The sequence below is a fragment of the Balaenoptera physalus genome (assembly GCF_965194825.1).
Source record: "Balaenoptera physalus genome assembly, chromosome: 13".
Taxonomy (NCBI): Eukaryota; Metazoa; Chordata; class Mammalia; order Artiodactyla; family Balaenopteridae; genus Balaenoptera; species Balaenoptera physalus.
In genome coordinates this window covers 82,438,491-82,465,151 of record NC_138892.1, presented here as the reverse complement: position 1 = coordinate 82,465,151, position 26,661 = coordinate 82,438,491, and the positions used below count along the sequence as shown (strand labels likewise).

General features: G+C 37.5%; 1 protein-coding gene across 29 annotated transcripts in view; it reads right to left on the bottom strand.

The window, feature by feature from the left end:
- Positions 1 to 9,562: 9,562 nt before the first annotated feature.
- The window catches only part of CAPRIN2 (caprin family member 2), a 42,329-nt gene continuing 25,230 nt past the window's right edge, over positions 9,563 to 26,661 (bottom strand). For 6 of the 29 annotated variants that reach the window (XM_082419640.1, XM_082419644.1, XM_082419661.1 and 3 more), the window contains 9 exons: positions 25,552 to 25,633; positions 24,454 to 24,509; positions 21,553 to 21,657; positions 20,105 to 20,251; positions 15,893 to 16,061; positions 14,341 to 14,523; positions 13,534 to 13,634; positions 11,628 to 11,691; positions 9,563 to 10,487 (listed from right to left, as the gene is read on the bottom strand). In XM_082419640.1, coding sequence (XP_082275766.1) covers positions 9,919 to 10,487; positions 11,628 to 11,691; positions 13,534 to 13,634; positions 14,341 to 14,523; positions 15,893 to 16,061; positions 20,105 to 20,251; positions 21,553 to 21,657; positions 24,454 to 24,509; positions 25,552 to 25,633 — 1,476 coding nt within the window. In that variant the 3' untranslated portion in view covers positions 9,563 to 9,918. Of the gene's footprint in view, positions 10,532 to 11,627; positions 11,692 to 13,533; positions 13,635 to 14,340; positions 14,524 to 15,892; positions 16,062 to 20,104; positions 20,252 to 21,552; positions 21,658 to 24,453; positions 24,510 to 25,551; positions 25,634 to 26,661 lie in introns of all 29 variants that reach the window. The other 23 variants (XM_082419645.1, XM_082419662.1, XM_082419643.1 and 20 more) reach the window with 16 other exon arrangements.

Genomic DNA, 26,661 nt, shown 5'->3' with positions numbered 1-26,661 from the left:
CGGGAGAAGTAAGAAGAGGAAGCGGCGCCTCCTTTACGGCGGCCTCTTCCCCCCGGGCGTGATGCTATGGCCGCCCCCGCTGGCGGCCACCATGCTACTGTACGGAAAGTAGTCTCGGCTTCTTTCCCGGAGGGAAACCGGTTTCACTAGCTCCGGCAGGCGGCAGTCTTGCTGCCATACGGAAAAGAGCCTCCCGCCTCTTCGCAGATCCGGAAACGAGCTAGCTAGGTCTCTTTACAGCTACATCCAAATTAAGCATATATGGATGGCGTGGCACTTTTTGTTAGTCTGAGAACTCTTTGGGCATTACAACTGAGCCTGTTCCAGGGCAGACTTGTTGGGACCTTGAGATCATCTAGCCCAAAGGAGAACAAGGCTCCTTCAGTCTGTGGGAGCCATCATTCATTCATTCACTCACTCATTCACTGAACGGTTTTTTTGTTTTGTTTTTTCTTATTTATTTATTTATTTTTGGTTGCGTGGGCTCTAGGCACGTGGGCTCTAGAGCTCAGGCTCATTAGTTGTGGCGCTGGGGGCTTAGTTGCTCCGCGGCGTTTTGGATCCTCCCGGACCAGGGCTCGAATCTGTGTCCCCTGCATTGGCAGGCGGATTCTTAACCACTGCACCGCCAGGGAAGTCCCTCACTGAACGTTTTTTAAACACGTATTTTTGGGCCAGAGTACTACGATACTTAGGCACCACATTATAACAAAATGAATTCAATGCAGGTTACTATGAAGGAACTTACAGTGTGATAGAAGAGACAAATGTAAACAGAAAAAATATACTTAGAAAGTAACTGTTCCAGATCAGAGCAACTAACTCTATTCCTGAGGGTTTCTGAAATATTTCCAGATCTTCTCAGAAAAGTAGTGAAAGGCAAGAAAGGTTATACTGTCTCCACCCACTGTGGCCATATCTGGCCCCAAAATTTCAATGGCATAAAAATATTAAGGAGCTAGTTGTTCCTGAGGTTAACCCAGAAAAAGAGAGTTTAATTACATTTGTAAAGAAGATGACTGTGGGCAAAATACATCTGAAGGGGTGTGATCTTTCCTGGAGCAGGTAATTAAGACAGATTGGTTCAGCTAACTGGGTTCAATCAAGAGGGCAGAAACTTTGTGGTGGAAAACTTAGCTGCCTGAAAGCTCTCCCCTCTACAGGGGCTGTAAATGGGACCACGCCCTTCAGCTGGGTGCAAAAGTGCCTAGCAATATGTCTCTGGTTGCTTCCAGTTTTGCCCATTCTCTACAATTCCATCAGAGTAGTGTTTCTTACAGGTTAATACTGTCATGTCCCTTCCTTGATGATTTCCCATCAACTTCAAGATAAAATACAAACTCCTTAGCACTCCAAATTTTTATGAGTCATAGTGCCTTTCATCTTCACACTATTTCCTTATCCCACTCTCTTGGACCACATGAATCTAAAACGCCTTGACCTCTGAAATCTTAACTCCAATATCCTCTTTTCAATTTAGGACCTTCTCTTCCATCTCTGCCTCCCTCAATAACTCTATACCGGTTTTCCAACTCAGTCACTTTTCAACCCTTCCTTAGTCTATCCATTCATGACTACACATCCTTCTCTGCTAATAAACTCCCAATTTAACTTCTCAAGTCTACCCTTGACCCACGGTGCAAACCGACACCGCTACAAATGTGTTCTTTCCTTAGGCTCAACAATCCCATTCCTTTCCTTTGCTCAGCACCACCTTCAGCATCTCAGCAACTGTTCCCACCCTCAAGACTCTTCTCAAACTCCCTACCTCTTTCCACAGAGCTCTGCAAAGATGAACAAAACCACTAGGTTCAAATCACTCAAACACAAATTAATCTGTTTACCCCTCTTTACCTCCTTGCCTCCAATCTGAACCCAATCTTCTCCCATTTCCTCTGGGACCTTGCTCCATAAATCTCTATTCTATATATTTTTCATTAAAATAAATTTGGAGTCTTATTACACACTTATGGTTGACAATTTGCAAAACTCTTCCCTATATTTTCAACCTTTCTCTCCACTGATTCAACCTCAGCCTAAAAATATTTCCCCCAGTTAAAAAACAATCTTTTTCAGTAATGCTCTCTAACTAACGTTCATTCTCTTCCAAGGAATGGTCTTCATTCCTTGTCTCTACTTCCTTCCTTCCTATTTGTGCTTCAGTCAGCTATTCCTAGGCTTCTGCATTCATTTCCCCCACTGAAACTGCCAACAAAAAATGAACATTAATCCCTTAGTTGGTATCTAAGGTATGTGCATTTGGTCCATGCAAGAGACAGTTTTAGTTCTCATCTTAAAACCTCTCTCTGGTATCTGACACTGTAATATATATATATATATAGTTTTGCAAGATGTTACCATTGAAGGAAATTGGATAAAGGGTACACAGGACCCATCTGTATTATTTCTTACAACTACATGAGAATCTACAATTATCTCAAAAAATAAACTTTAACTTATAAAATATATAATTTAAGAAAGAGATGATGTTCCCATGAAAACTTTGTATGCTTTGAAAAGACTCAGTGAAGACAAGTTACTCAAAAATAATGCTGTCAAATTAGTGATGTCTGAGACAACAGGAAAACAAACAAACAAAAAAACCAAGCATCTGATTCTGCTCTCAGATTTCTTTGCAAGTGTTTTAAAGTTGCTTTCCCTAAACTATATCTTTAACTTATAAATGGCTCGTTGTTCATGAGTCCCTTTTTTTAACTAATATGCACAATATGAGAGGATGTCTATATTTATTAACACATTCACCTTGTTTAAGGTAGAATTTGAGCGAGCTGTATTGTCTTGTTGTAGTATCATGGTTTGCATACGGCTTACCTCTCTGTGCCTGTTTCCTCATCTGCTTCCAAGAGCTACTGTGAAGACTAAATGATATAAGTACATTGCCCATGGTACATGCTCAATATTAACGATTATCATTGTATTCTATTAAGGAGAGAGGAGAGACCTTATTCAACCTTTGATAAATGAGACATAGTGAGGCAGTCTCACACTATGCCTGACACATAATAAGCAATTAATAAGTAGTGAATAAATGAATGAATGTGAGAGAGATAAGGGGTCTGAAACAGGATATGCACAGTAGGAATAAAGAAGGTAGGACAGATATGAGACATTTCGCAGGCTGAAGCATCAGAAATTTGTGACTGATACACAAAGTAACAAAGGGAAGTCAAAAATGATTCTAGAGTATCAAGCTTTGATGACCTATGGGAAAACGGAAGGAGTATTATATTTTGGAAGGAAGATGAGTTTGTCTTTGGACATGTTGAACTAGAAGTGCTTATGGGTTATACAAGTGGAGATTTCCAGTGACAATCAGAAACTGACTTCTGGCTCTCACAGAAGAGCTAGGTGAGAAGGAGGAAGCTATGGCAGGGGGTTAGAGGAAGGAGAAAGGGATGGAGTTAAAGAACTGTGAGTCATCTGTGTATATAGGTTAGTTGACACCATAGAAATGGATGACATTATCCTAGAAATACAGCACAGAGGATAACTGGCATGATTACAGCTCAAATTACAGAAAGCAATTTTCACTCCAAGCACTGCCACTGTGGCCTTTTTTGAGATTTAACATTTCAGTCATCTAAATGGAATATCACACAGCTGTCCTCCCCATCTGTTGGCAGCAGCTCAACTGCTGGTCTGTGTTAGCAGGCTTGAATCTACTCCATACGGTTAAGACAAAATGGGAGTTAAAAGCCAAAGCACAAAAGTCTCTACCTGTAAGTTTAATAATATATCTCTTAAACCATTTAAATGATCCGTAAGTGAATACAGAACGTTAATTCTGATTAAATGCCTCTACTTCAAAAGGGCCTATATTGGCAGAGCTCTACATCATAGCACCTGAAAAACAGGCAAGAGTACATACATACATCTTATAAATGTAAGGTCTTCAGTATTTTGTTAGTATAATAAAGTCAATGGTATGGTAATCTCCTTTAAACTGTCACATGTAACCAAAAGCCCTGAGTAGAATTTTCTAAAAGAATGACAGACCTCTCAGTTAAAGAAGAATTTTTTAAAAACAAAAATTCAGTATATATAAGTTAAAGTAATAGGGGGTTAGGAAGTTTCTGATCAGAAGCCAGAAACTTCCATCTCCAAGAAACTAAAATGGTAGTAGTGGGCGGGAGGCATAGAAGCTAAAGAGAGTGGTATTAACTAAGACTGAAAATGAAATATGTACTTTCAAATCAGTTTTTTCCTCAAAATGTTCTGTTCCTTCATTTCCTCAGGCTTTCCACATTTTACATTGGAAAAGGAGTCATCCTGTTCAAATTCAGGACATACAAGAAATGATAACTTATAACAGCCTTAACTGGGTCCAGTTTATCCAGTTCGGTGTCTATTCTGCTCTAGTAAAGCTGAGTAGTACATCTAAAACATCAGTGTGCAAAACAGCAATGGAAAATACAGTGAAGGCAACCACACCTGAGAACTAAAGAAGAGCAACAAATACGGTAAGAAAGGCCGCGCTTGTATTTGGACTCAAAGCCTGGCTCAGGCACTACTGCTAGTGGTCTTAGAAAGTCAATCTCCAAGAGTCCCAATTTTCTTATCCCCTAGAAAAGTATCTACCTCACCAGGACCATTGTGAAGATCAAATAAGATTACACAAATGAGAGTACTCTGTAAATTATGAAGTGAAATGCAAATATTAGTGAAAGGTGAAAAGGTTTTTACGGTAACTCTTCCATGTGTTATCCTGGGCTTAATGATAATTAAAGCAGACCCTCAAGCTCTATCCAAGGAAAGACAAAGCAGGGTAAGTACCATAGCAATCTACCATTTTATCTTTAAAATTTTTAACAGAAAGTGATATGTACATTTAAAGTTCTATAGTAATATGCAGAATGAAAAGATACCTACTACAACCCCTTTTACTTAAAGCCAACACTATCAAGTTTTGTACATACTACCAGGAAAACAAAATAATTCAAGTAATCACATATATGTGCTTTTAGGAATTTTTACACAAATGATATTTTGCACACACTGATCTATATTCTTCTCTTCTGACTTAACCAATTTCCTACTGATGGGTATCTAGGTTGTTTCTCCAGTTTTTGCTGTTATAATTAATGCTATACACAATATCTCTATGCATGTACCTTGGCATAATTCCAAAACTACTTGTAAATTCCTAGCAGTGGAATTTCTGGGTTAGAAAGCATATACTCTCTCCAAAAAGTACCAATTTTATTACCATCTACAGTATGAGTGCCCTTTTTCCCACATGCTTGCCAAAATACACACTTTAAAATTTTACATATGCTTACTGATCTTTTTTTTTTTTTTTTTTTGCAAGTGCATATGAAAAGTCTCTTCACTTCTGTGGCTTTTTTGGGCCATCTTTTTCTTGATTTTCTCCCATTGCAGGCAGTCATTTGTCTTTTAACATTATTTCCCCTAACAAGTTTTAGGGGAATAAATTCTATGTGTCAAATTTATCCATCTTTTACGGCTTCTGGGTTTTGTGCCCCACTTAGAAAGCTCCTCCCTACTTCCATATTGGTGTTCTCCCCACAAAAATCATGCTACTACAAACCCCAAAATCAACAAGCCCCACCTCTGCATTCAAAGCTTCCAATCATTTTTAGGTGCCACATTCTTAAATATCAACAGTCAACAAATAATCACAAGATTCTGAGCAAATATAACAATACAGATATGAGACTAGGACAAACGAAGTACAGAAATAGACTACAGAGGGAAGAAAACTTTAAGAAAACCAACTATACTTAGAATTAGACAATAATGCAATCACAAAACAAGAATGGAATACACATGTAAGGAACATTCAAGATAACAGATGTGTACTTATAAATTTTAAACGTAGCAGAAATTTAACTCTGTAAAAAGGTCAGAAGACAAAATCAAGGAAATCTTCCAGAAAGTGAAAACTTAGAAACAAGAGAAAAGATGAGATTAAATAACTTGTCCAAGGAGGTTTAGCTTCCGAATAGTAAGATTTCCAGACATAGAACAGAAAAAAACAGAAGTGTGATAGATATCAGAGAAATAACTCAAGAGATTTGCCCTCAGCAGATGAAATGGATAAAACTGATATACTTGATGTGTCTGAACATTCATCTTTGTAGCCCCTGAGCCAGGTACAAATCAGATAACCCACCTATTTGGGTTTTATGGTAAATTAAAACCCACCTAAATTAATAATTTATTTCAACATATAAGGCCCTTGAAATAAAATGAATAAAAGAATAATGCTTAAGAAACTTACAATTAGTGAGCCTAAGGCCTCTTGATATTGATAATGGGTAACAATATTTTATCATCTGGCATTCAGCATCTTGCACTGGTGGCAAGTAAGCTGTACCTATCAGTTTGTCAACACTTGCCCAAAAGCTGAAAAATGAGGACAAAGATATCAGCCTAATCATTAAAGTGGCAATTAAGAATACCCCTGAGATAACATTAGCAAGTGGAGGACCTGGAGAGACAACTCAAAATTTTTTCATCAAAATAAAGTGTTTGGCATGGGAGCAGAGTGGAATTCATGTGGAAAAACTTTAACGTCTATATGCCAAAAATTATTTGGCATATAAAATACTTTATATGCCTTGTAAAATACATAAAATATCATCCTAGTTATCACAAGGATCACAACAGAACATCAGTCAATACAGATAAGGAATAAAACTTTGCAAACAGGGAAGATTGAAGTATAAAAACACAGTAGGTGATGTCAAAGCACTGTAAAATTGTAGCTATTATGGAGTTTAGAAAGTTTCAATTTAAAAATGGAATGGTTGACGAGATACTTGGTATGGGAGGCAAGTGAGCAAACCTCTCAAAAATATTTCCTGCTTTAAATACCTGCACTTACTCACTAAATAACTTTACAGGAGGTAAGAGTCAGTTGCTCACAATTCTTAAGGGAGAATTCATTTAACAAAAGACTAAAAGATTTAAAGTGAAAGGAAACTCAGAGATGAATTTATAGAAAATCTATCTATAGAAAATAGAAAAACTTACTTTATCTCCCCTATCTCCACCTCCAGTAAGACAACTAAGAATCTATATATTCAGAGATACATAGTAATTTTATGGAATGCCTTTCCACTTCAGTCATACCTACAACAAGATCCTCTCAGTAAAATGTAAGTTCCTTATACAAGGTCCCTAAATGTGCTTTACTTATCTATGGATCCCCATTACATCTCTTGCAAAGGTATCTAAAATCTGCATGTGTGGGGCTTCCCTGGTGGCGCAGTGGTTGAGAGTCTGCCTGCCAATGCAGGGGACACAGGTTCGAGCCCTGGTCTGGGAAGATCCCACATGCCGCAGAGCAACTAGGCCCGTGAGCCACAATTACTGAGCCTGCGCGTCTGGAGCCTGTGCTCTGCAACAAGAGAGGCCGCAATAGTGAGAGGCCCACGCACCGTGATGAAGAGTGGCCCCCACTTGCCGCAACTAGAGAAAGCCCTCGCACAGAAACGAAGACCTAACACAGCCATAAATATAAATAAATAAATAAATAAAATTAAAAAAAAAAAAATCTGCATGTGTACATCTTTCTGTAAAGACATCTGGACTTTTACTAAAAGCTTCCAGAAGAACTGTCTTCAAAAGTGACACTGCTTCAGAATGAAAGATCTTGTCCATTCATTCCTTAAGAATAATTTTCTAGTTTATTGTCTTTACACTTAGAGAAATAGTATTTCATTTAAAATACTCTCCTAAAACATGAGTATTACCATGAGGGGATACCCTAGTTAATGAATCTCTTCTTGTTGGACACTTACCTTAAAAAATATAAAGAGTCATTCACAATATTTTTTCAATAAATGTCAATCATGTGCAGGACAAAAGACTAAGCTGAAGACCCTAATGCAGCAGAAAACAGTGGCTAAAAAAGACTGAGAAAGGCCTCGAACTTGATCAACAACTGTTCTTAAACATTAAGTTTTCCCCTCCAGCATTTAATCATATTTCTGCTTTCCTGCACTTTTCATTTTGTGTTCTGGACATAAAAGCCATGAACTAATTTATTTAACTGGAATACTAATATCCCTAACTCACAAAGTACTTACCATGAATTGAAAAAGTTCTGTTAAATAGTGAATCACATTACATCCTCTATCTTGAGAGCACTGTACTAACACTTAACACCACAGAATTAAACATGGCTTAAGGATTTAATTGCTGAACCCACACCTAGCTCAAAAATATTAATCATAATAATTTAATGCTCTTACATCTTCCTGAGATTTTTTAACAACACAGAGTGAGCAGAGGATCAAAACAAGAACTTTCTGCCTCAGCAAGTGACTTGCTTGGTTGCAGGCTAAGAATGCCCTTTCTCCAACCCTTAATAAACTCTGGAATATTCAATCAAAATGTTTATTTTGAATTATTATTCTTTAAAGTAATTGAGAAACATATTATTAAGTTCTTAGTAGTAAGAATCATATACAAACTTAAATTGAGACGTGAGGATGTATGTCTAGAATGGATACTAAACTCTGGCATTGCCTGCTACACTGCATACAAGACAGTATATACACACACAGCACCCTAAAGTTTTCCCAATGAGAAAAACACAATTACAGCATCTAACATTTATTAAATGCTTATGTGCCAGGCACTGTGTAAAGTCTTTTAGATAAATTCTTAGTTGAACTTCACAACTGCCTTGAGGCTGATCTATCATGCCCATTTTGCATTTCGGGAAATGGTCTTTAAAAAAATCTTTGAGGTATAATAACTTGCCCAAGATCAGTTACTAAGTGGCAAAATCAGCACTCAAATACAGCATTGCCTGACCACATACCTATGCTTTTTGATGACTGAATATTTTACCTACTCAAATTAAGAATCCACTAGAGGGCTTCCCTGGTGGCGCAGTGGTTGAGAGTCTGCCTGCCAATGCAGGGAACACGGGTTCGAGCCCTGGTCTGGGAAGATCCCACATGCCACGGAGCAACTAGGCCCGTGAGCCACAACTACTGAGCCTGCGCGTCTGGAGCCTGTGCTCCGCAACAAGAGAGGCCGCGATAATGAGAGGCCTGCGCACCGCGATGAAGAGTGGCCTCCACTTGCCACAACTAGAGAAAGCCCTCGCACAGAGACGAAGACCCAACACAGCCATAAATAAATAAATAAATAAATAATTAAACTTTAAAAAAAAAAAAAAAAAGAATCCACTAGAAAGCATAAGCCTTACTGATGGTGAACCAGTAGTATTACCCATGTATCGCCTCCTGTATCTTGTATTATTATTCATATAGTAGGTACTTGAAGATAGCTAACTAAAGGATAAAACACCCTACTGCAAAACAGCTTCAAGGAGAATATGTGATTTGGCCAGTGGAAAACAGATGAAATCTTTTGATGAATGATATGTATAATAACAGAGAAAAGTAACACTAAAAGGAACTGTTATATATAAAAGGCTTATTTTAAAATAATAGTATGAACCCATGAATAGATTCCCATTCAAGAGTTACCAGTGATGAACACTAAAAATTAAACATTTTACTTCTTAACTAAATGTTTAATCAAGTAAGAACACTGAAGGTGCATGTAACTTTTTTATTGAGGCACAACAAGGCATTTTAACTTGCCTGAACTTGAGGCAGTTAGTTTAGTAAGCTGAACGTTAATACAGTTAAGGATTAAGTGCAAACAATATACATTCACAGCTTGACTAGCGAGGCTACATCACAATTTATAAAGTGCCAGATTAGTGCTAATTGTCATTCAGCTTGAAATTTTTCACCATGGGGAGGAAAACAAAAAAGTAAGGACCTCCTCCTTCCTCTAGGAATGAAAACATTTTCCTAAACCAATCTGTCAGAAGGGCAAGGACTACTTTTCCTTTATTCCCACTAATCAGAACACCATATCTTTTTATTGTCAATTCTGTACTGACTTTCAATCTTGGTAAAGAAGATAGCCTGAAAACGTAGAATATTTCCAACTACTTCCATAAATTGCTCCTCTGTGCAAACGTAACCATATCTGGTCTCCCTGGAAGAGCTGAAGAATTGCATGATTGCTAGCAGTTTCATGGTCTGGAGCACCATCATTGGCATAGGCGGATACCAAGACCTCTTCATTCTTCATGAGGTTGACATACAGTGGCACATTCACTGCCAGCTTTAGCATGTGAAAAATGAAAACATAAGTGCCATTCACTGGGCAATTAAATCTACCAAGCTGAAGATCAAAAGTTTCTCCCAAGTTGTTCAGAAGAAGATCAAACACAATAGGTTGGTCTAAAGTTCCGGGGGCAAGATTGGAGGTTCTGGCTGCTGAGAAGGCAACTCGCATCTGCTGAGGCAGGGGATACACGTGTACTGGCAGTATGGTGGCTGCTGGGTTTGTCACTGGCACATCCACAGGGGTCATGCTACGGGAGTCTCCTTGTCCAGAGTCACCACTGTTAAAGGTTTCGTTGTCTCTTTCTGGGCTGCTCACCTGAGAAGAATCACTCCACCCTGCTGTTTTATTAGCAACAGTGAGTTTCTCATAATGAAGCAGTTAGCTTTGAACACAATATTTAACATTAGTCGGCTACTGAAATACAGATAAAAATACATTTTATAGTAAATTTTTTTTTAAAAGCAATAAAGTATAGCTACAGTATACTTTTCTAGATTTCTCTGACAATAGGCTTTTCTACTACTATTCTAAAGCCAGAAAGGACCTGGATGATTTTGTCCAGTAGCCTCATTTTTTTTTTAATATTAAAAAAATGAGGCCCCCAAAGGTTGGATAACTTAACAGTAGTTATGGTTAGCAGAGTCTAAAACCCAGGTGTGAACACTCTTTAATACTTTACCTTTCTCCCATAATTCTGAGTTCTTAATTCCTCAGTGATAAATCCACTAAGTATCTAACGGAGAAGGACTCAAACTGAGATTACATAAAAGTAGCAACTTCTGGAACTACTAGCCTACTAGACATTCAAACGTATTTTGTCATGGTACTAAGCCCCATAATAAATGCTTGTTCTTTATTTCTAAGTTAATGTGGTATCATAAAATTTTAATGTTTTCAGTATTGTACAAAAACACTGCTCAGATAGAAGGCAAAGATAATGTGAATAGTGGCTACTTTCTTAAAAGGAAAAGCTTCTCTTTTCTTGTGACAAAGTTAATCTTCAGTAATTCTTGATTTTCTCAGTTACACTGAACCTTTTAATAGTACCTTCACATTTTAAGAAGTATTAAAAGTATCCTGCTTTTGTTCAAGTCATTGTGTCTTAATTGTTGTTTATTCCTTATCTATCAATGTACTAAGGGGCACTAGAGTATCTAGAAGTGCCCATTATTCCAAAACCACCATCCTGAAATATCACCTGAAACTATATCAAGTCAGCATAGTGAATATGTATCTAAGGGTAAATCATGCTCTGGTGTCAAGCAAATTTAAAACACACACACACTTAAATTGACAAATGATTTCCACAGCCTTTCTAGTAGTCTAATATCTCCCTAAGATCTTCAGTACAACATCTAAGCAAACTGAAAACCTCAAAAGATAAATGCTAATATACTTTGGGGAGAACTTGACAAAGGATGAAGAAAGATCTAGAGGTATGTTTTAGGTAAATAAACTCTTCAATAAATTATCCTTACCTCTCGAATTTGCCCGAGGACCACCAGATGTTCCTCCTCGCTTGTAACACTGCTGGAAATTATCCTAAAATGAACACATAATATTTACCTTAGCACCAAAAATGCAAAACAGTAATTATTATTGGCAGATAAATTTGTAAGACTAAGTCCTCCTAGCCCTTGATCTAGCCTTCTCCAGCAACCAAAGGGGCTCAGATGACACCAAGAAAAACAAAGCAAGAGTCACAGTAGCAATATTTGCTTCATCTGTTAATTAACCTGACAAATTAGATATGTTAATACTTGCAAAAACATTTAGAGAACACTACGTAAAAGACACAATGCTAGGTAATGAGGGAAATTCAGAAATATGTCCTGGTCCTCTGTGCCTCATCTCAATATAAAAGGAGATGATAAAGCAAAACTACAGACAATTTCAGTCTTGCTCTATTTATAAACCAAAGTGTGAAGACAATTACAAACTATGTTAGGGTTTTGTTTTGTTTTGACATGGAAATTGATAAGAATCATAATACATGAACATATTATTGCCTGGAATCTTTAAGAAAAAATGTTCAAGAGGCAACATTTCAAACTGACTCCCAAGTATGGTGAAAGTCAGCCCCCATGCAAGTCATGAAAAGAATAATTAATGGTGTAATCAGATTAATATCAATACATGTAATAAAAATTTAAACAGAACAAGAATGTATACAGTAAAAATAATAATTAATTTTCCTACCCCAAACTCCTAATCCTCTTCCCAATAGCACTACTATCACTGATATCTTATGTTTCCTCAGGAAGAAGTTTAAAGCAGCACACAAAAATACTAGAATACTGGTATTAAGAACAGATAGCTCCATTACTGAAAGACTGCATTAATCAAAGTTTTCCCTGCACACACAGTATGTGACAATCAAGTAATAACAGTTATATTTGCATCCTTGATATATGCAAAGCACTTATGTATATATGCATATATCCTTGATATATGCAAAGCACTTATGTATGTATATGGGTTCATTTAATCCTCAGAATCTCTCATAGAGTAATCAACACTTCAGAGTAAGATAAGGAACTCAAACAGATGAGTCTTCACCTAACAGATAAGGAACTAAAGCTCAGAAAGTTTACTAACATGCCCAAGGTCACACAAAGAGGAAACTGGTGAGATCAGGGGTCAAACCCAAGTCATTTAGGTGACCTGGTGTGTTCTCCAAGGTGTGTTCTTCAATATTGCCTCTGTATAGACGTCTATCTTACCTCACGTAACCGTAAGCTCCTTCGTATGTTAACAACAGAACTCAGTAAAACACCACATACACACTTAAAGGCTTGTAAAACTTCAAAACTGAAAATGCTAATGTAGTATAAATTCATATCCATATACGACCAATGACAGGGAGTTTCCAAGGGCTGTTCAAGTGGAATGTCTACCATCCTCCTATCAGTCTTTTATCATATATAGTAAAGAAAATCTGCTGAACTAGTCAATCAAGAATAAACCAAAAAAATCAAACTTACAAAAAAGGACTTTCCTATACCTGATATCTAAAAAAGTTAAACTGAAGGCAATATAGTAAAGACCATGGGCTCTGGAGTTAAGAAACTTGCATCTAATCTTAGTTCTATCATTTACTTGCTGAGTGACCTTACATAAGTTACTTGTTTCTGAACCCCAGTTTCTCTTATAGGATGGTGGAATAAATGAGTTAATGCAAACTTAATAAAGTCCTTAAGACCTCCTAAGTTCCATGTAACAGGCAGTTGTCATGTACCCTACTTGGGTTATTAGAAAAGCTTCCAGATCCACTCTCCATAAGTTACAAGAGTGTCTTTACAAAACAAATTACGACTCTGCTATAGTTTAGTCACCAGCTTCACATCAATTGTACTATTGTTCAGTTATAACAATTATTCTTACCCTTTGGGAATAAGGTGTTCCAGGATACTCTCTAGCTTGGAACTGTAGCTGGCTATAATTTCCATTGGAAATTGAAGGAGGTCCTCTATAGGTATCAAAACCTAATAAATAAACAACTTACATAAAATTACGGGCAAAATTACACTAAACTTTTAAATAGTCTGTTCTATACCACTTAGAAAGTTAAATTGATCCTATAAAGCCATCGTTAGATTTATGCCTTCTTTAAGCAAACTCCATAATACTGTTTCCACAATAAAACACACATTTATAAAAATATCACAGACTTCAAACAAGCCAACTGTAGAAATTTACTATTGCTGGGATGCAGGTGGGGTTGGGAAAGGATGGTGGTTAAGGCCTTGGTCTAGAGTACTTCTGCTAATACCAGCAGTGACTAGAATACTTGGAACCATATCTAACTTAAAAGCGTATCACTATTATTGTCTCAAAGTTTTCATCTGTGGTATACTCTGATAACTAGGAAATGGGCACTGTCTTAAATATGACATGTTTTGAGCCAGCCAAGTCAATTAACAGAAGAAAGAAATTATTCAAATATGAAAACCAAAATTCATCCCTGGAAAAAACCAAAATGCTCAACCTTTCACTTCAGTAAGTCACAGGATCGATCTGTTTTTCATTCAAAGAGTTCCTCTGTTATAGACAATAGACATATTAGAAATACCATATTTTGCAGAAATAGGGAATTCTCTACTACATTATAAATGGAAAACACAAAAAGGAACAAGGTAAAGTAAAAACAGTTTGAGTCAAGTAAACATACAAATTTTATTCAGAGCATACCTTTATAACCACCAGGGGACCGATACGAATTGGTTAGTAATCTCCCACCACGAGTACATCCTCTAACAGATCCCCGGCTATTGACAAATGGTTGAGAGGGTCTGGGAAATACATTCGTCTGTGCTGGGTAAAAGGCAAGGCTACCATTGCTTACTTGAATAGTTCCATCAGGATAACTTGCTGCTTAAGGAAACAGTTTTAGAGTCCAAGAGTTAAATGGTAATAAAAGTTTAATATTCTTTATACTTAGAAGTCAGTGTATATCAAAATCTTTAATACAACTTTCTCCCTTTTTAAAAAAAAAACAGATGCTATAGATATGTATGTGTATAGAGAGAGAGAGACACAGATATCTCTCTCTGTATATATGTTTAAGTAATAAAATATTATTCAGCCTTAGAAAGGAAGAAAATTCTGACACATTCTACAATACAACATGGATGAACCTTGAAGACATTATGGTGTTACAAAAGGACAAATACTGTATGATTCCACTTATATAAGTTACGTATTTAGAGCAGTCAAATTCATAGAGTAGAATGCTGGTTGCCAGGGATTACAGGGAAAGGGAAATGGGGAGTTAGTGTTAAATGGGGAAGATGAAAAATTCCTAGAGGTGAATGGTGGTGATGGCTGCACAACAACCTGGATGTACTTAATGCCATAAAACCTGTACACTTAAAAATGGTTAAAATGATGAATTTTATGTTACGTATATTTTACCACAATTAAAGGAAAAAAACAGGCTAAATATGCCAGATCAAGGAGTAAAAGAAAATGAATTCTTATTAATACTGTAATTGAAAAGGCATATGACAAAAAGTATCCTTTATGTAAATCACCTGCCCTATGTTTTCACAGTACAGATGAGAACAGAATGAGGTCATTTGTGGCTAGGTCCAGGGATTTACATTTACTACCTCTTGTGATTAACCAAGCAATTCGTTTGCTCCCAGCTTAAGTTTTAGAGAACCCAATGGGGGCCTGAAATACCAACACTAAAAATCTACAAGTGCTTCTTAAGTTGGGAAATAACTACAAAGTTGCTATTCTTTCATGTACGTATTAGAATAGCATGAACAATCAAATGGGTCTCCCATCTCTAAGCAAAGAGTAGAATAAGCATACTAAATTATATCTTCACATTAATCAATGCTTTATTACAAGAGGGAAGAAAAAAGGCCAGATAGCCATCTGTCTGTGCTAACATGGAGTTAACAGAATGGTTTCAAAACCTTCATAAAAGCAGCTGGATAGTGCCTTATGCACCTCTACCACTGTTGATGGTAATTAAAGCAATCAGATTTAAAAATAAAAGCCTACTACTTCAAGGTTAAATCAACCATCTAAGTTCTACCTCTACAAAAGTTAAAAGTAATAAGTGAACTTAACTAAAGAGACGAAAAAGCATTAAGTGTTTCTCAGTACTTGAACATGTGAAGAGATAAGGCTTACTAGTCAAGAAAGAACCTCTCAAATGTCACTACAGACTTGCTTTCCATTTAATTAGCTCTCATCTAAGTCTTCAAAATATGATACACAAAGATCTTACCAGTCTCTTGAGAAAGGACAGTCTGTTCTACGTGTATAGCTGGCAGTTGGCACTGGGGTGGTGTCTGTGTACTTGCTGTAGTAAAACTTTGATTGTAGCCAGGTGAGTAAGGGGATTCTTTTATTTCTTGTTCTTTACGTGGAGGCAGAGGTGCATTAACATTAAATACCTTAAAAGACAGGGTACACTGAGTCATTTGTGAAGTTTTACAGAAAACGATTAAAGGTGACATTCAGCAAAACTCTGCAACATTCAAAAACTTCTATTTGATGGGCAAAGGACTTGAATAGACATTTCTTCAAAGAAGATAAATGGCCAATAAGCACATGAAAAGATGCCCAACATCATTAGTCATTAGACAAATATAAATCAAAACCACAATGAGATTCCACTTCATACCCATTAGGATGGCTATTACTTAAAAAAAAAAAAAAAAACCCCAGAAAAATCTAAGTATTGCTGAGGGTGTGGTACTGTTGCCACCCTCGTGCAGTGCTGGTGGGAACGTAAAATGGTGCAGCCACTGCAGAAAATAGTACAGCGGTTCTTCAAAAAGCTAAATGCAGAATTCCCATTTACCAAGTAGAATTACCAAGCAGAATAGGATCCAGCAATTCCACTTCTAGGCATATACCCGAAAGAACTGAAAGCAGAGACTCAAATATTTGTACACCAATGTTCATGGCATTGTTCATAATAGCCAAAAGATGGAAACAACCCAAGTGTCCATCAGCAGATGAATGGATAAACAGAATGTGGTACATACATACAATGGAATGTTATTTCACCATAAAAAAGAATGAAATTCTGATCTATGCTACAACATGGATGAACCTTGAAAATTCTATGCTAACTGAAATAAGCCAGATACAAAAGGACAAACACCGTGATTCCACTTATATGAGGTACCTAAGAATAGGTAAATTCATAGAGACAAAGTAGAATAGAAGTTACCAGGGGCTAGGAAGGGGGAGGGGATGATGAAAAAGTTCTGGAAATAGATAGTGGTGATGGCTGTACAACACTGTGGATGTACTTAATGCCACTGAATTATACATTTAAATACGGTTAAAACAGTAAACTTTATGTTTATGCATATTTTACCGTAGTAAAAAAACCGAATTTCTATTTGATTTTTTTTTTTTTTTTTTTTTTTTTAATTTTTGGCTGTGTTGGGTCTTTGTTTCTGTGCAAGGGCTTTCTCCAGTTGCGGCGAGCGGGGGCCACTCTTCATCGCGGTGCACAGGCCTCTCAATGTCGCGGCCTCTCTTGTTGTGGAGCACAAGCTCCAGACGCGCAGGCTCAGTAGTTGTGGCACACGGGCCTAGTTGCTCCGCGGCACGTGGGATCTTCCCAGACCAGGGCTCGAACCCGTGTTCCCTGCATTGGCAGGCAGATTCTCAACCACTGCGCCACCAGGGAAGCCCTTGCCTAAAGCTTTTAAAGGTAATCTTTTTTTTTTTTTCCAAATTATTTATTTATTTATTTATGGCTGTGCTGGGTCTTCGTTTCTGTGCGAGGGCTTTCTGTAGTTGCGGCAAGTGGGGGCCACTCTTCATCGCGGTGCACGGGCCTCTCACTATCGCGGCCTCTCTTGTTGCAGAGCACAGGCTCCAGACGCGCAGGCTCAGTAGTTGTGGCACACGGGCCTAGTTGCTCCGCGGCATGTGGGATCTTCCCAGACCAGGGCTCGAACCCGTGTCCCCTGCATTGGCAGGCAGATTCTCAACCACTGTGCCACCAGGGAGGCCCCTCTATTTGATTTCTGACAGAAGTTAAACCAAGTACAAAAATTAACTCTCCTGCTATTACATTATAATAATGCTTACTGAGAATGAAAGCTATATAGGGGAAAAGGGTACTTTTTCAGAAATTGAAAACAAATGAAAAAATCTGCCATTTACTGATTTCTACCACATAGCAGGCAATGATCTGTCCAGACTCTGGTCATCATCTATAATATAGCACTTCTGCTACTCTCTAGCCCTCTTATCCTGCTCCATTTTTCCTCACAACACATAGCATCTGATATAAATATATATGAATATTTTTCTCTCTAGCCCTCCCACCTCCATAATAAAGTATAAGCTTCTTAAGCACAAAGACCTGTCTATTCTCCATTGTTACCACCCCTAAGAACAGTGCTTGGCTTCATAACTACCTGTTTATTGAATAAATGAGTAAGCAAACAAATAAGAACCAGTTTGTACTGGATAGAATCCAAACAGGTAGAGAAGACAGACTGGCATGAGCAAAAAGGTATTGTGATGCAATGTGGCATCCTGCATGGGATCCTGGAAAAGAAAAAGAACACTGGTGGAAAAACTAGGGAAATCCAGATAAAGTCTGCAGTTCCACTTAAAAAACATAAAGTAGGATAAGTGCTATTAAAAATTTCCAAGATACAATGAGAAGACACACCAGGAGCAACTAATCAGGAAACAAAGATTTCAAAGCAGAATACAAATCTGGATGTAATTTTTTCACTGAAAAACCCAAGGTACCTGCCTCTAGAAACAAGAAATTATTCTAAAGGTTAACTGACTTGTTTTATTGTTGCTGTTGTTGTTATTATCATTTATCATTTTTGTCTCTCCCTTGCTACACACACACACACACACACACACACACACACACACACACACACACGAATGTAAGCTTCATGGTAAAGGGGACAAATCTGTATTATTCATTTCCTTACCCCCAGTATCTAGAACAATGCCTGGCATACAGTAAAACAATGCCTGCCTCGAAAAATATATACAGTGAGTGAATGAATGAGCCATAGAATTGGAAATACCATAATTTAGTCAATCATTTCCCAGTTAACAGACGTTCAGATGGTCTCCAATTCAGATTGGTTTTGTTGCGATTGCCTTCTAGTGCCGTTATATACAACATATCTTCAGCTACTGAAGCATATCCTTAGCTACTAATCCCTTTGTTCCTGTAGTATGGATTCCTCAAGGTGCAACTTCTGTCACGGCTTTATGCCCCCTTTTTAAAAATTTTTAACAGGAAATGCCTTTCCTAAAAGGTTGTGATGATTTACTGTCACATCAGCAGTGTATAAAACTTTCTGATTTCTTTCCCCACTCTAGATAATGTCAATTGTTTTAATATTTTCCAATTTGTTGAATGAATAATTGTATTTCATTTCAAATTAAAATTAAAAATCTTAAAACACACACACACACAAAAAAGGTATTGTGACAAAGAGTGTACAAGGCAAGCCCAGGGGACTAGTCTGGCAAGTTATACCAGACTTCAAAAGTTACTGAGTGTCAGGCAAAGGACTTTCAATTTCATTCTATAATGGACCAATATTTGCTTTTAATTAGGAATAAGAAAAAGTTAGTAAAACCAATGTGGCAATACTGTGTAGGATGGATTGACAGGGATAGAGGGAAAGCAAGGACACAAGGCTGTGCTAGGTGGCCAAGCAGAAAGTAATAAGATTAGTGAATTCAGGGGTGTGAATTCGCCAGACCATCTCCCTGCACTGTGCCTGCTTTCCACTTCCACTCCACTGGCCCCATCCCACCACCATCACACGGAAGTACCTGGAGTGGGGCATTAAGCACCATCAGGAAAGGTACTTATCGGCTAAGACTTTTTGCTTTCTTCTAAAGAAAAGTTTTATACTTATTCTACGTTTAGAGAATAAACATCCAAACCTAGTTGAAATATCACCTTAAAAAGTTTTAAACTACAATTTGTAGCGGAATATGTAATTCAAAATACCATAAAAATCTGAACAATTCTCCAAAACCCAGATGAGATGAAGATGAAATCAAATGAAAGTTTCAACAGTGATAGAACACACAAGTGTGTGTCCTGTATTTCAGGTTATTGATGCCATGGAACATTACTACTGTGATATTAGTAATGGTTAGTATTATTAAGCTATTTACAGAAAATTATGTTTCTCACTCACGTTTCATTCATTTAATATGGGTCCTCAGCTTTGCCTGCCACTAATTTTCAGAGGGGAAAATGCCCTGATAAAATTTCCATTCAAAATTATTGAGGCTTTGGATTTAATACTCTTCCCACAAAAACAATATTTCCATTGGACAAATGCAAATTCTACCAGCCCAAAAAAGAGTAATAGAAATGGCAAATTTTTTCACATAGTACCTAATGTAAGAGAAACAATAGCTTTTTAACAGGAATAATGAACTGCAATCATCATTCACGTTTCATACTCACTGTCTGCATGGCTTGAAAGGGTGCTGTGTTAATGGTTACTGAACTACTACTTGCTGGAGGTGACTGGAAGCCCTGTTCAGAGCCCTTTGACATGGGAGGATTTGGAGAAGCTAGTGAAGACGGTTTCTTGCTTGGGGGAACTGCTGCCTAGGGAGGAGAAATGCAATATCAGCCAATCACCTGCCATACAATAAAGAGTTAACACTAAACCCCAGACTGGCATAAGTCAGCAAGTCCTACAGGACGACATTTGGACACAGGAATCCAGAAGAATAGCTTTTGCTTACAATTTCAAATCTCAATTGCTGAGGATGCACACGAGCATTTGCTTTTGCACAGCTTGCTGACTAAGTGAGAATCTTACTATTAATCAGTCTAACAGACGAGGGGCTGAACTTTTTATGAGTACCTAGTCCTTTTCAAACCCTGTAATGGTATTTTCCAGTTCAGAATCTAGTATTATTCCAAATTTATACAGAAGAATTAGGCTTAAGAAAAACCTTGGGTTAGTTACTTAGTCAGTGTTAAGTTTTCTCTGTTTTAAAGTCTTATTAGTGGATTCCTCAGTCAGCCGCTTAAAAAAAGAAAACCAAACCTGAGCTAATCTAAGTAACTCTTAACTAAGGGAATAAGCAAGTCCTTAATATAATAGATTATAAAGCCAAATGCTTTAAAAGATATGAAAACACCAGTACCAATGAGATTATGAAGCAGACAGCTGTGACTCACTAGGTGGCAAACACTTCCTCACCTTAAAATAAGGAACCAAGTAATTTCAATTTAGACCAAGTCAACACCATAAAAACTAATGCTTACCTTATTTTCTTATACAATGAACACAAATTCTCATATAATAGTTAACTAAAAAATAATAATAAAACCTAAGAATTGCTAAATTAATCCAAAAAATCATCCTATCTTGCTATATCTATCTCAAGGATTTGCTCAAACACAGCGAAAACTTTCACTTGACAATCAAGAGGAAAAACGTAATACTGTCAAAATGCTTTGACAAAATTAGGCAAAAAGAGAATGTAACTCATTCCAATTGAGTCAGTGCTAATATTAAAACTATAAAGTTATTGAGTCTTCTGTTACATGGATAAAAAGATTTTTCTCCTAAGGAGTCCTTCAATATGAATAGAGTGAGAAACTTGAACTAACCTTACCCTTACCTAGAAATTTTCATTTTTTTTGACACTAGCAATTTGGACATATTTATTGTATCTGAAAAGGCAATACACTATTAAGTCCATTTATAAGGTAAGGTCACAATAAAGTTAAAGTTACCTGTATAAGTTCCAGGACTACAACATCTATAGAAAGCAAACATTAGTAAGGTATAAATGTTAAATCATTAAACTGATTATGCCTGTAATTCATACAATAAGCTGGTTCTGCTATTCTTTAAGACAGAAAAGAAATTAAGACAATTGGTCTCTTATTACCTCAGGAGTCTCTGAGGTCATAAACTCTGTTTCAGATCCCGAAGAGGCCTGATCGGTAGTAACCAAGCAAGCATTTGAGCTACAAGTAACTGGAGAAGAAGCAGCCTAAATACAGGAAGATATAAAACATTGTAAAAGGCACATTTTGTTCACTTTATATTTCTTGGGCCCTGGGCTTCCTAACACATTACTCTCGTTGAGCAATCACTACTGCCAAATGGTATGCTAAACACTTTTAACACATATTAATATATTTAATCCTAACAATAACCCTGTGCAATAGGTACAACTATTCCCATTTTATTCATAATCAGGCAGAAGCAAAGAAAGTTAAGTAATTTACCCAAGGTCACACTAAAATTAAGCGGAAGAGCTGAGATTCTAACCCAAGCAGTCAGCTACATTGCCTTTCCAGGCCTAGTCACCAGAGCTACACATCTAACCCCATCCTCATTTATCAAGATTCTCGGCCCTGGAAACCTGGGGTCAGATTTTCTATCAGGCTCTCAATAGCAGTTCTGTGGGAGATGAGCCCAGGGTACATTAACGCTCTAGGCACGGGCCTGCCAGGGATCATTACAACTATGCTTTTACTCTACGTGCTCTCAGTGTCTTAAAGAAGTCGGCAGAAGTATAAATAGAAAGGATAAGCTCTACATAAATAACAACAGCACCAATATTTTAAGAAAAATTAAAGCTAATATGTATAAAATACTAATTGGGAGAAAGCACAGTAGGAACTAATGCTGTGACAACTGTAACCAATTAAAAACTAAGAGAGTAGCTAGGAAGGAATTCTATGGCACAACAGGTACTAGAATATAACAGAGATACATAAAATTCTAGCAATGGCAAGGTCTGAAGTGTCGGTGAATCCACTCCTTTTATCTAAATGTTTCAATGTGGTTCTCAGAAGCCCAAGTAATAAAATGGGTTAAATGGAAACTAATTAATGGTAACCAAATATCAGAGCAGTTATGTTTCAGTGACCTTCTAGAAGGGTTCATCATGATATGCCACTTCTTGATAAGGAGATGGGGACCAAGTTTTTAAAAGTCTAATGGAAGACCTTTAAAAGGTCTTATGGAGAAAATTTTGAAATCCTTTAGAGCATTTAATATACCAAAATAAATAGGTATAATTTAGATCTGACCAAACTATTAGAATTATTATAAAATGGTAGTGTTTCTAAAAGCAGGCCTTTCTTCTGGTCCTCTCATTAAAACAATGAGACAACCACCCAAAATAAGTGAGACTGGCTATTGTGGGGACATTACTAACTCTATTGCCAAAGAAAAATTCGAAGATACTAAGTAAAGGCAACTTGGCCCACTTGATAGTTAAGCTTTAAAAGACTTTGAATTTTAGTTAAAACGTTAACTTAACAAAAAAGATAAAGAAACATTCTTTACATTAGTATTTATTTAGAAGTTACGGCAGTTCTTGCTTCCAAATTATTGCTCTTTAAGAAGACCGGCTGGAGTTTGTTTTAAGTACTGCTGAGTAAGCACGATGTTTGAGGCCAGTGGTTCCAAAAAATGGATGTGCAGATTCACCCAGGGAGCAGATTAAAAATACAGATGACTAGACGACACCCCTGGAAATTCTGACCCTATAGGTCTAACATGGTATCTAACAATACAGTCATCCCTCAGTATCCACAGGGAATTGGTTCCAAGACCCGCTATGGATACCAAAATTCGCAGATGCTCAGGTCCCATAGTTGACCCTTCATGCCCGTGGTTCCGCAACTTCGGATTAAACCAACCTCAGATCCGTAGTACTCTATGTATTTAGTGCTCGCTTCGGCAGCACATATACTAAAATTGGAACGATTCAGAGAAGATTAGCATGGCCCCTGCGCAAGGATGACACGCAAATTCGTGAAGCGTAGTACTCTACGTATTTAGTGGAAAAAACCCACGTATAAGTGGACCCGAGCAGTTCAAATGCACACTGTTCAAGGGTCAACTGTATGTACTTTTATTAAAGTGACCAAGTGATTCTGATGCAGCCATCCCACAGGCATGCCCTGAGAACTACCAGACTATTGGTTTATCAAAAAAAATCTTAACTTGTCACTTGAAAGCCTCATATAGAACCTAATAGCTAGACCAGATAACATGGAATTCTTCAGTTAAAGCAGTGACTGGGGTGAGGGACCCTGCTTAACAAACACATTTTGAAAACCGAGCCACATCTTAAACTAAATATAAACCACTGTAAACAAATGGTATTTACTTGTAAGGTTTTGGAAGGGAAGGCAACTGCTGAACCACCTGATCAAAATATTTAACCGACTGTCAAAGCAGTTGCTGTCTAGAAAACTGCCATAAGGTTTTCAGAAGGATCCTGAGAAAAAAAAATTTTTTTTAAGTAATGACCAGAAAACTAGCAAATCTTGAACTTACTATTGATGGAAATGCAATGTGGCATTTACAGAGCTCAATGATCTGGTCCCTTTATAACTCTAATTGTGTTCTGTGAAAATTAGTTCATCAGAATGTTAGATATATGTGTGCGGGTAGGACTGGCTAACCATGAGTTAAGCAAAATTAGTTTCTTTCTTTATACCCTTTACTCTGCCAATATACTAAGTGACTTAGGTAGCTCAACAGCAAAGTAAGATTCCCAAAGTACCTCCGAATTCTTCAGGCTTACTCTTTCCTTACTAACATCAGCTAACCTTCTCTATTATAACAGATGACTTCCCCATGTTTATTAGGGAATCTTTTGAGAACCAGCTGTACTTAATCTAAAAAACTAGATATCCTTAGAATATTTTCAATAATTTCATTAGGTATATTAGAATCAGCGAGTCTGATCATTCTTGCCAAAGCCAAGAGTTTCCTCCCTGAATAGCAAAGAAGAGTAAATGAAAGATCAGTCTGGTAAAGTTACCTGTAATGGCTCTTGAAGAAAATCACTTTGATTGGATAGATTTTGTTCTGTAGATGCTGCAGAGAGTGAAATCAACAGTGAACTGAGGGAGGAGAAAAGTTTATGCATACCAACTGGGTGGAAACTAAAGTTTATACTTTATAAAACAAAGCAGTATCTGGAAGAACTAGCTCTCAAGTCCTTTCTACTGTAGTAGAGCGCTAAAAAAAGAGTCAGAGAGGATTACAGAAGAAAAGGATACTAGTTCCATCAATGGACAAAAGCAGTATTTCAAGGCTTCCAAAAGAAAAGAACTATGACTTTTAAAAAACTGGTAATTGTAATCTGGATGATAAAACCTGAGCTATCATGAGCAGTAATTAGTTAATACACTTTAAGTTACAAGTGCAGGGGTCATTTGGCTCCTCAGTTTTTTTTTTTCTCTTTGATCATGTAAATTAAATATACTTTTCAATTACATAGTTGCAGTTTGGTTTCTTCTTATTAATGTCTATCACTTTTGTTAATTACTCCCTCTTCCTTCTCCTTACCCTACCCAGGAATTACTGGACCAGTCTTCTGGTTGGTGTCTACTGCTCACTGCAGCTGAACTATGGCTTTGATTATGTCATTCCACCTCTGAGATAAACTAGTGTAGAACAAAAAGCCTAAAGTCTGAAGCATCAGACCAGATTCAGATCCGGTCTGCATCATTAGTTACTGTGTTAACCTGTGCACTAAATACCACTGATGTAATTTCACTCATAGTTAGGATCCAAAAGCCTCCACACTAGACATACAGAGTTGAAAGAAGTCAAGCAGGTTCTAGTCAGAATACACTCCAAGAAGAATATAAAAAGTGGCAAAGACAACTAACATTGTGTACTTCCATTCACCGATCTGGAGACCTTCTCTAAAATGCAAACGGGTCAGTTAAGTACACTAACATCCTCACGGTAATTTACCCGTATGTAACTCTGATAACATATGTACACATTTAGAAAAAATTAACACACGGACATAGTTTAACCTTAAGATAATCTAGAGTAAAATTATATGCAAAAGAAGTAATTGGAAAAACAGCTGTAGGTCTAACAAGTCTTAAGAATGAGGACATACCTACTGGGCTACCTGGAGTAGCTGAAGGCGGCTGTGATGATGGAATTGCACTTGGAGGTTTGTCAAAATCCAGAATAGATTCCTAAAGACAAGAGTTTAAATAATGAGTGAAAACAAAGATTATCATTTGTTGGTAAAGCTATTACCATTAAATTATTTATGATGTTGTCAACTGCTTATTAGCTATAGGAATCTAGCTAATAACTATCTCAAGATGTTAATAACTTAGTCTTTATAGGAGAAGAAATGAGAATTAAAAACGAAATCTAAAGTAACTGTCAAACCTTAAGACTGTGTCAGGGGCTTCCCTGGTGGCGCAGTCATTAGGAATCTGCCTATACGGGTTCAAGCCCTGGTCCGGGAAGATCTCACATGCCGTGGAGCAACTAAGCCCGTGCACCACAACTACTCAACTACTGAGCCTGCACTCTAGAGCCCACGAGCCACAACTACTGAGCCTGCATGCTGCAACTACTGAAGCCCATGTGCCTAGAGCCCGTGCTCCACCACAGGAGAAGCCACCACAATGAGAAGCCCACGCACCACAACAAAGAGTAGCCCCCACTTGCCACAACTAGAGAAAGCCCAGGCGCAGCAACAAAGACCCAACACAGCCAAAAATAAATAAATAAAATAAATTTATTTTAAAAAAGAAGACTGTGTCAGGACTTCCCTGGTGGTACAGTGGTTAAGAATCCACCTGCCAATGCAGGGGACACGGGTTCAAGCCCTGGTCCGGGAAGATCCCACATGCCACGGACCCACTAAGCCCGTGCACCACAACTACTGAGCCTGTGGTCTAGAGTCTGTGAGCCACAACTACTGAGCCCACGTGCTGCAACTACTGAAGCCTGAGTGCCTAGAGCCCATGCTCCACAACAAGAGAAGCCACTGCAATGAGAAGCCTGCGCACCGCAACAAAGAGTAGCCCCTGCTCGCCACAACTAGAAAGCCCATGTGCAGCAACGAAGACCCCAAGCAGCCAAAAATTAATTAATTAATTAATTTTTAAAAAAAAGATTGTGTCAAGTATTAAAACTCTAATAGTAATTCTAAGGCCAAGTTAGGAAAAGAAAACTCCTGACTTGAAGTCTTAAACATTAATCCTAG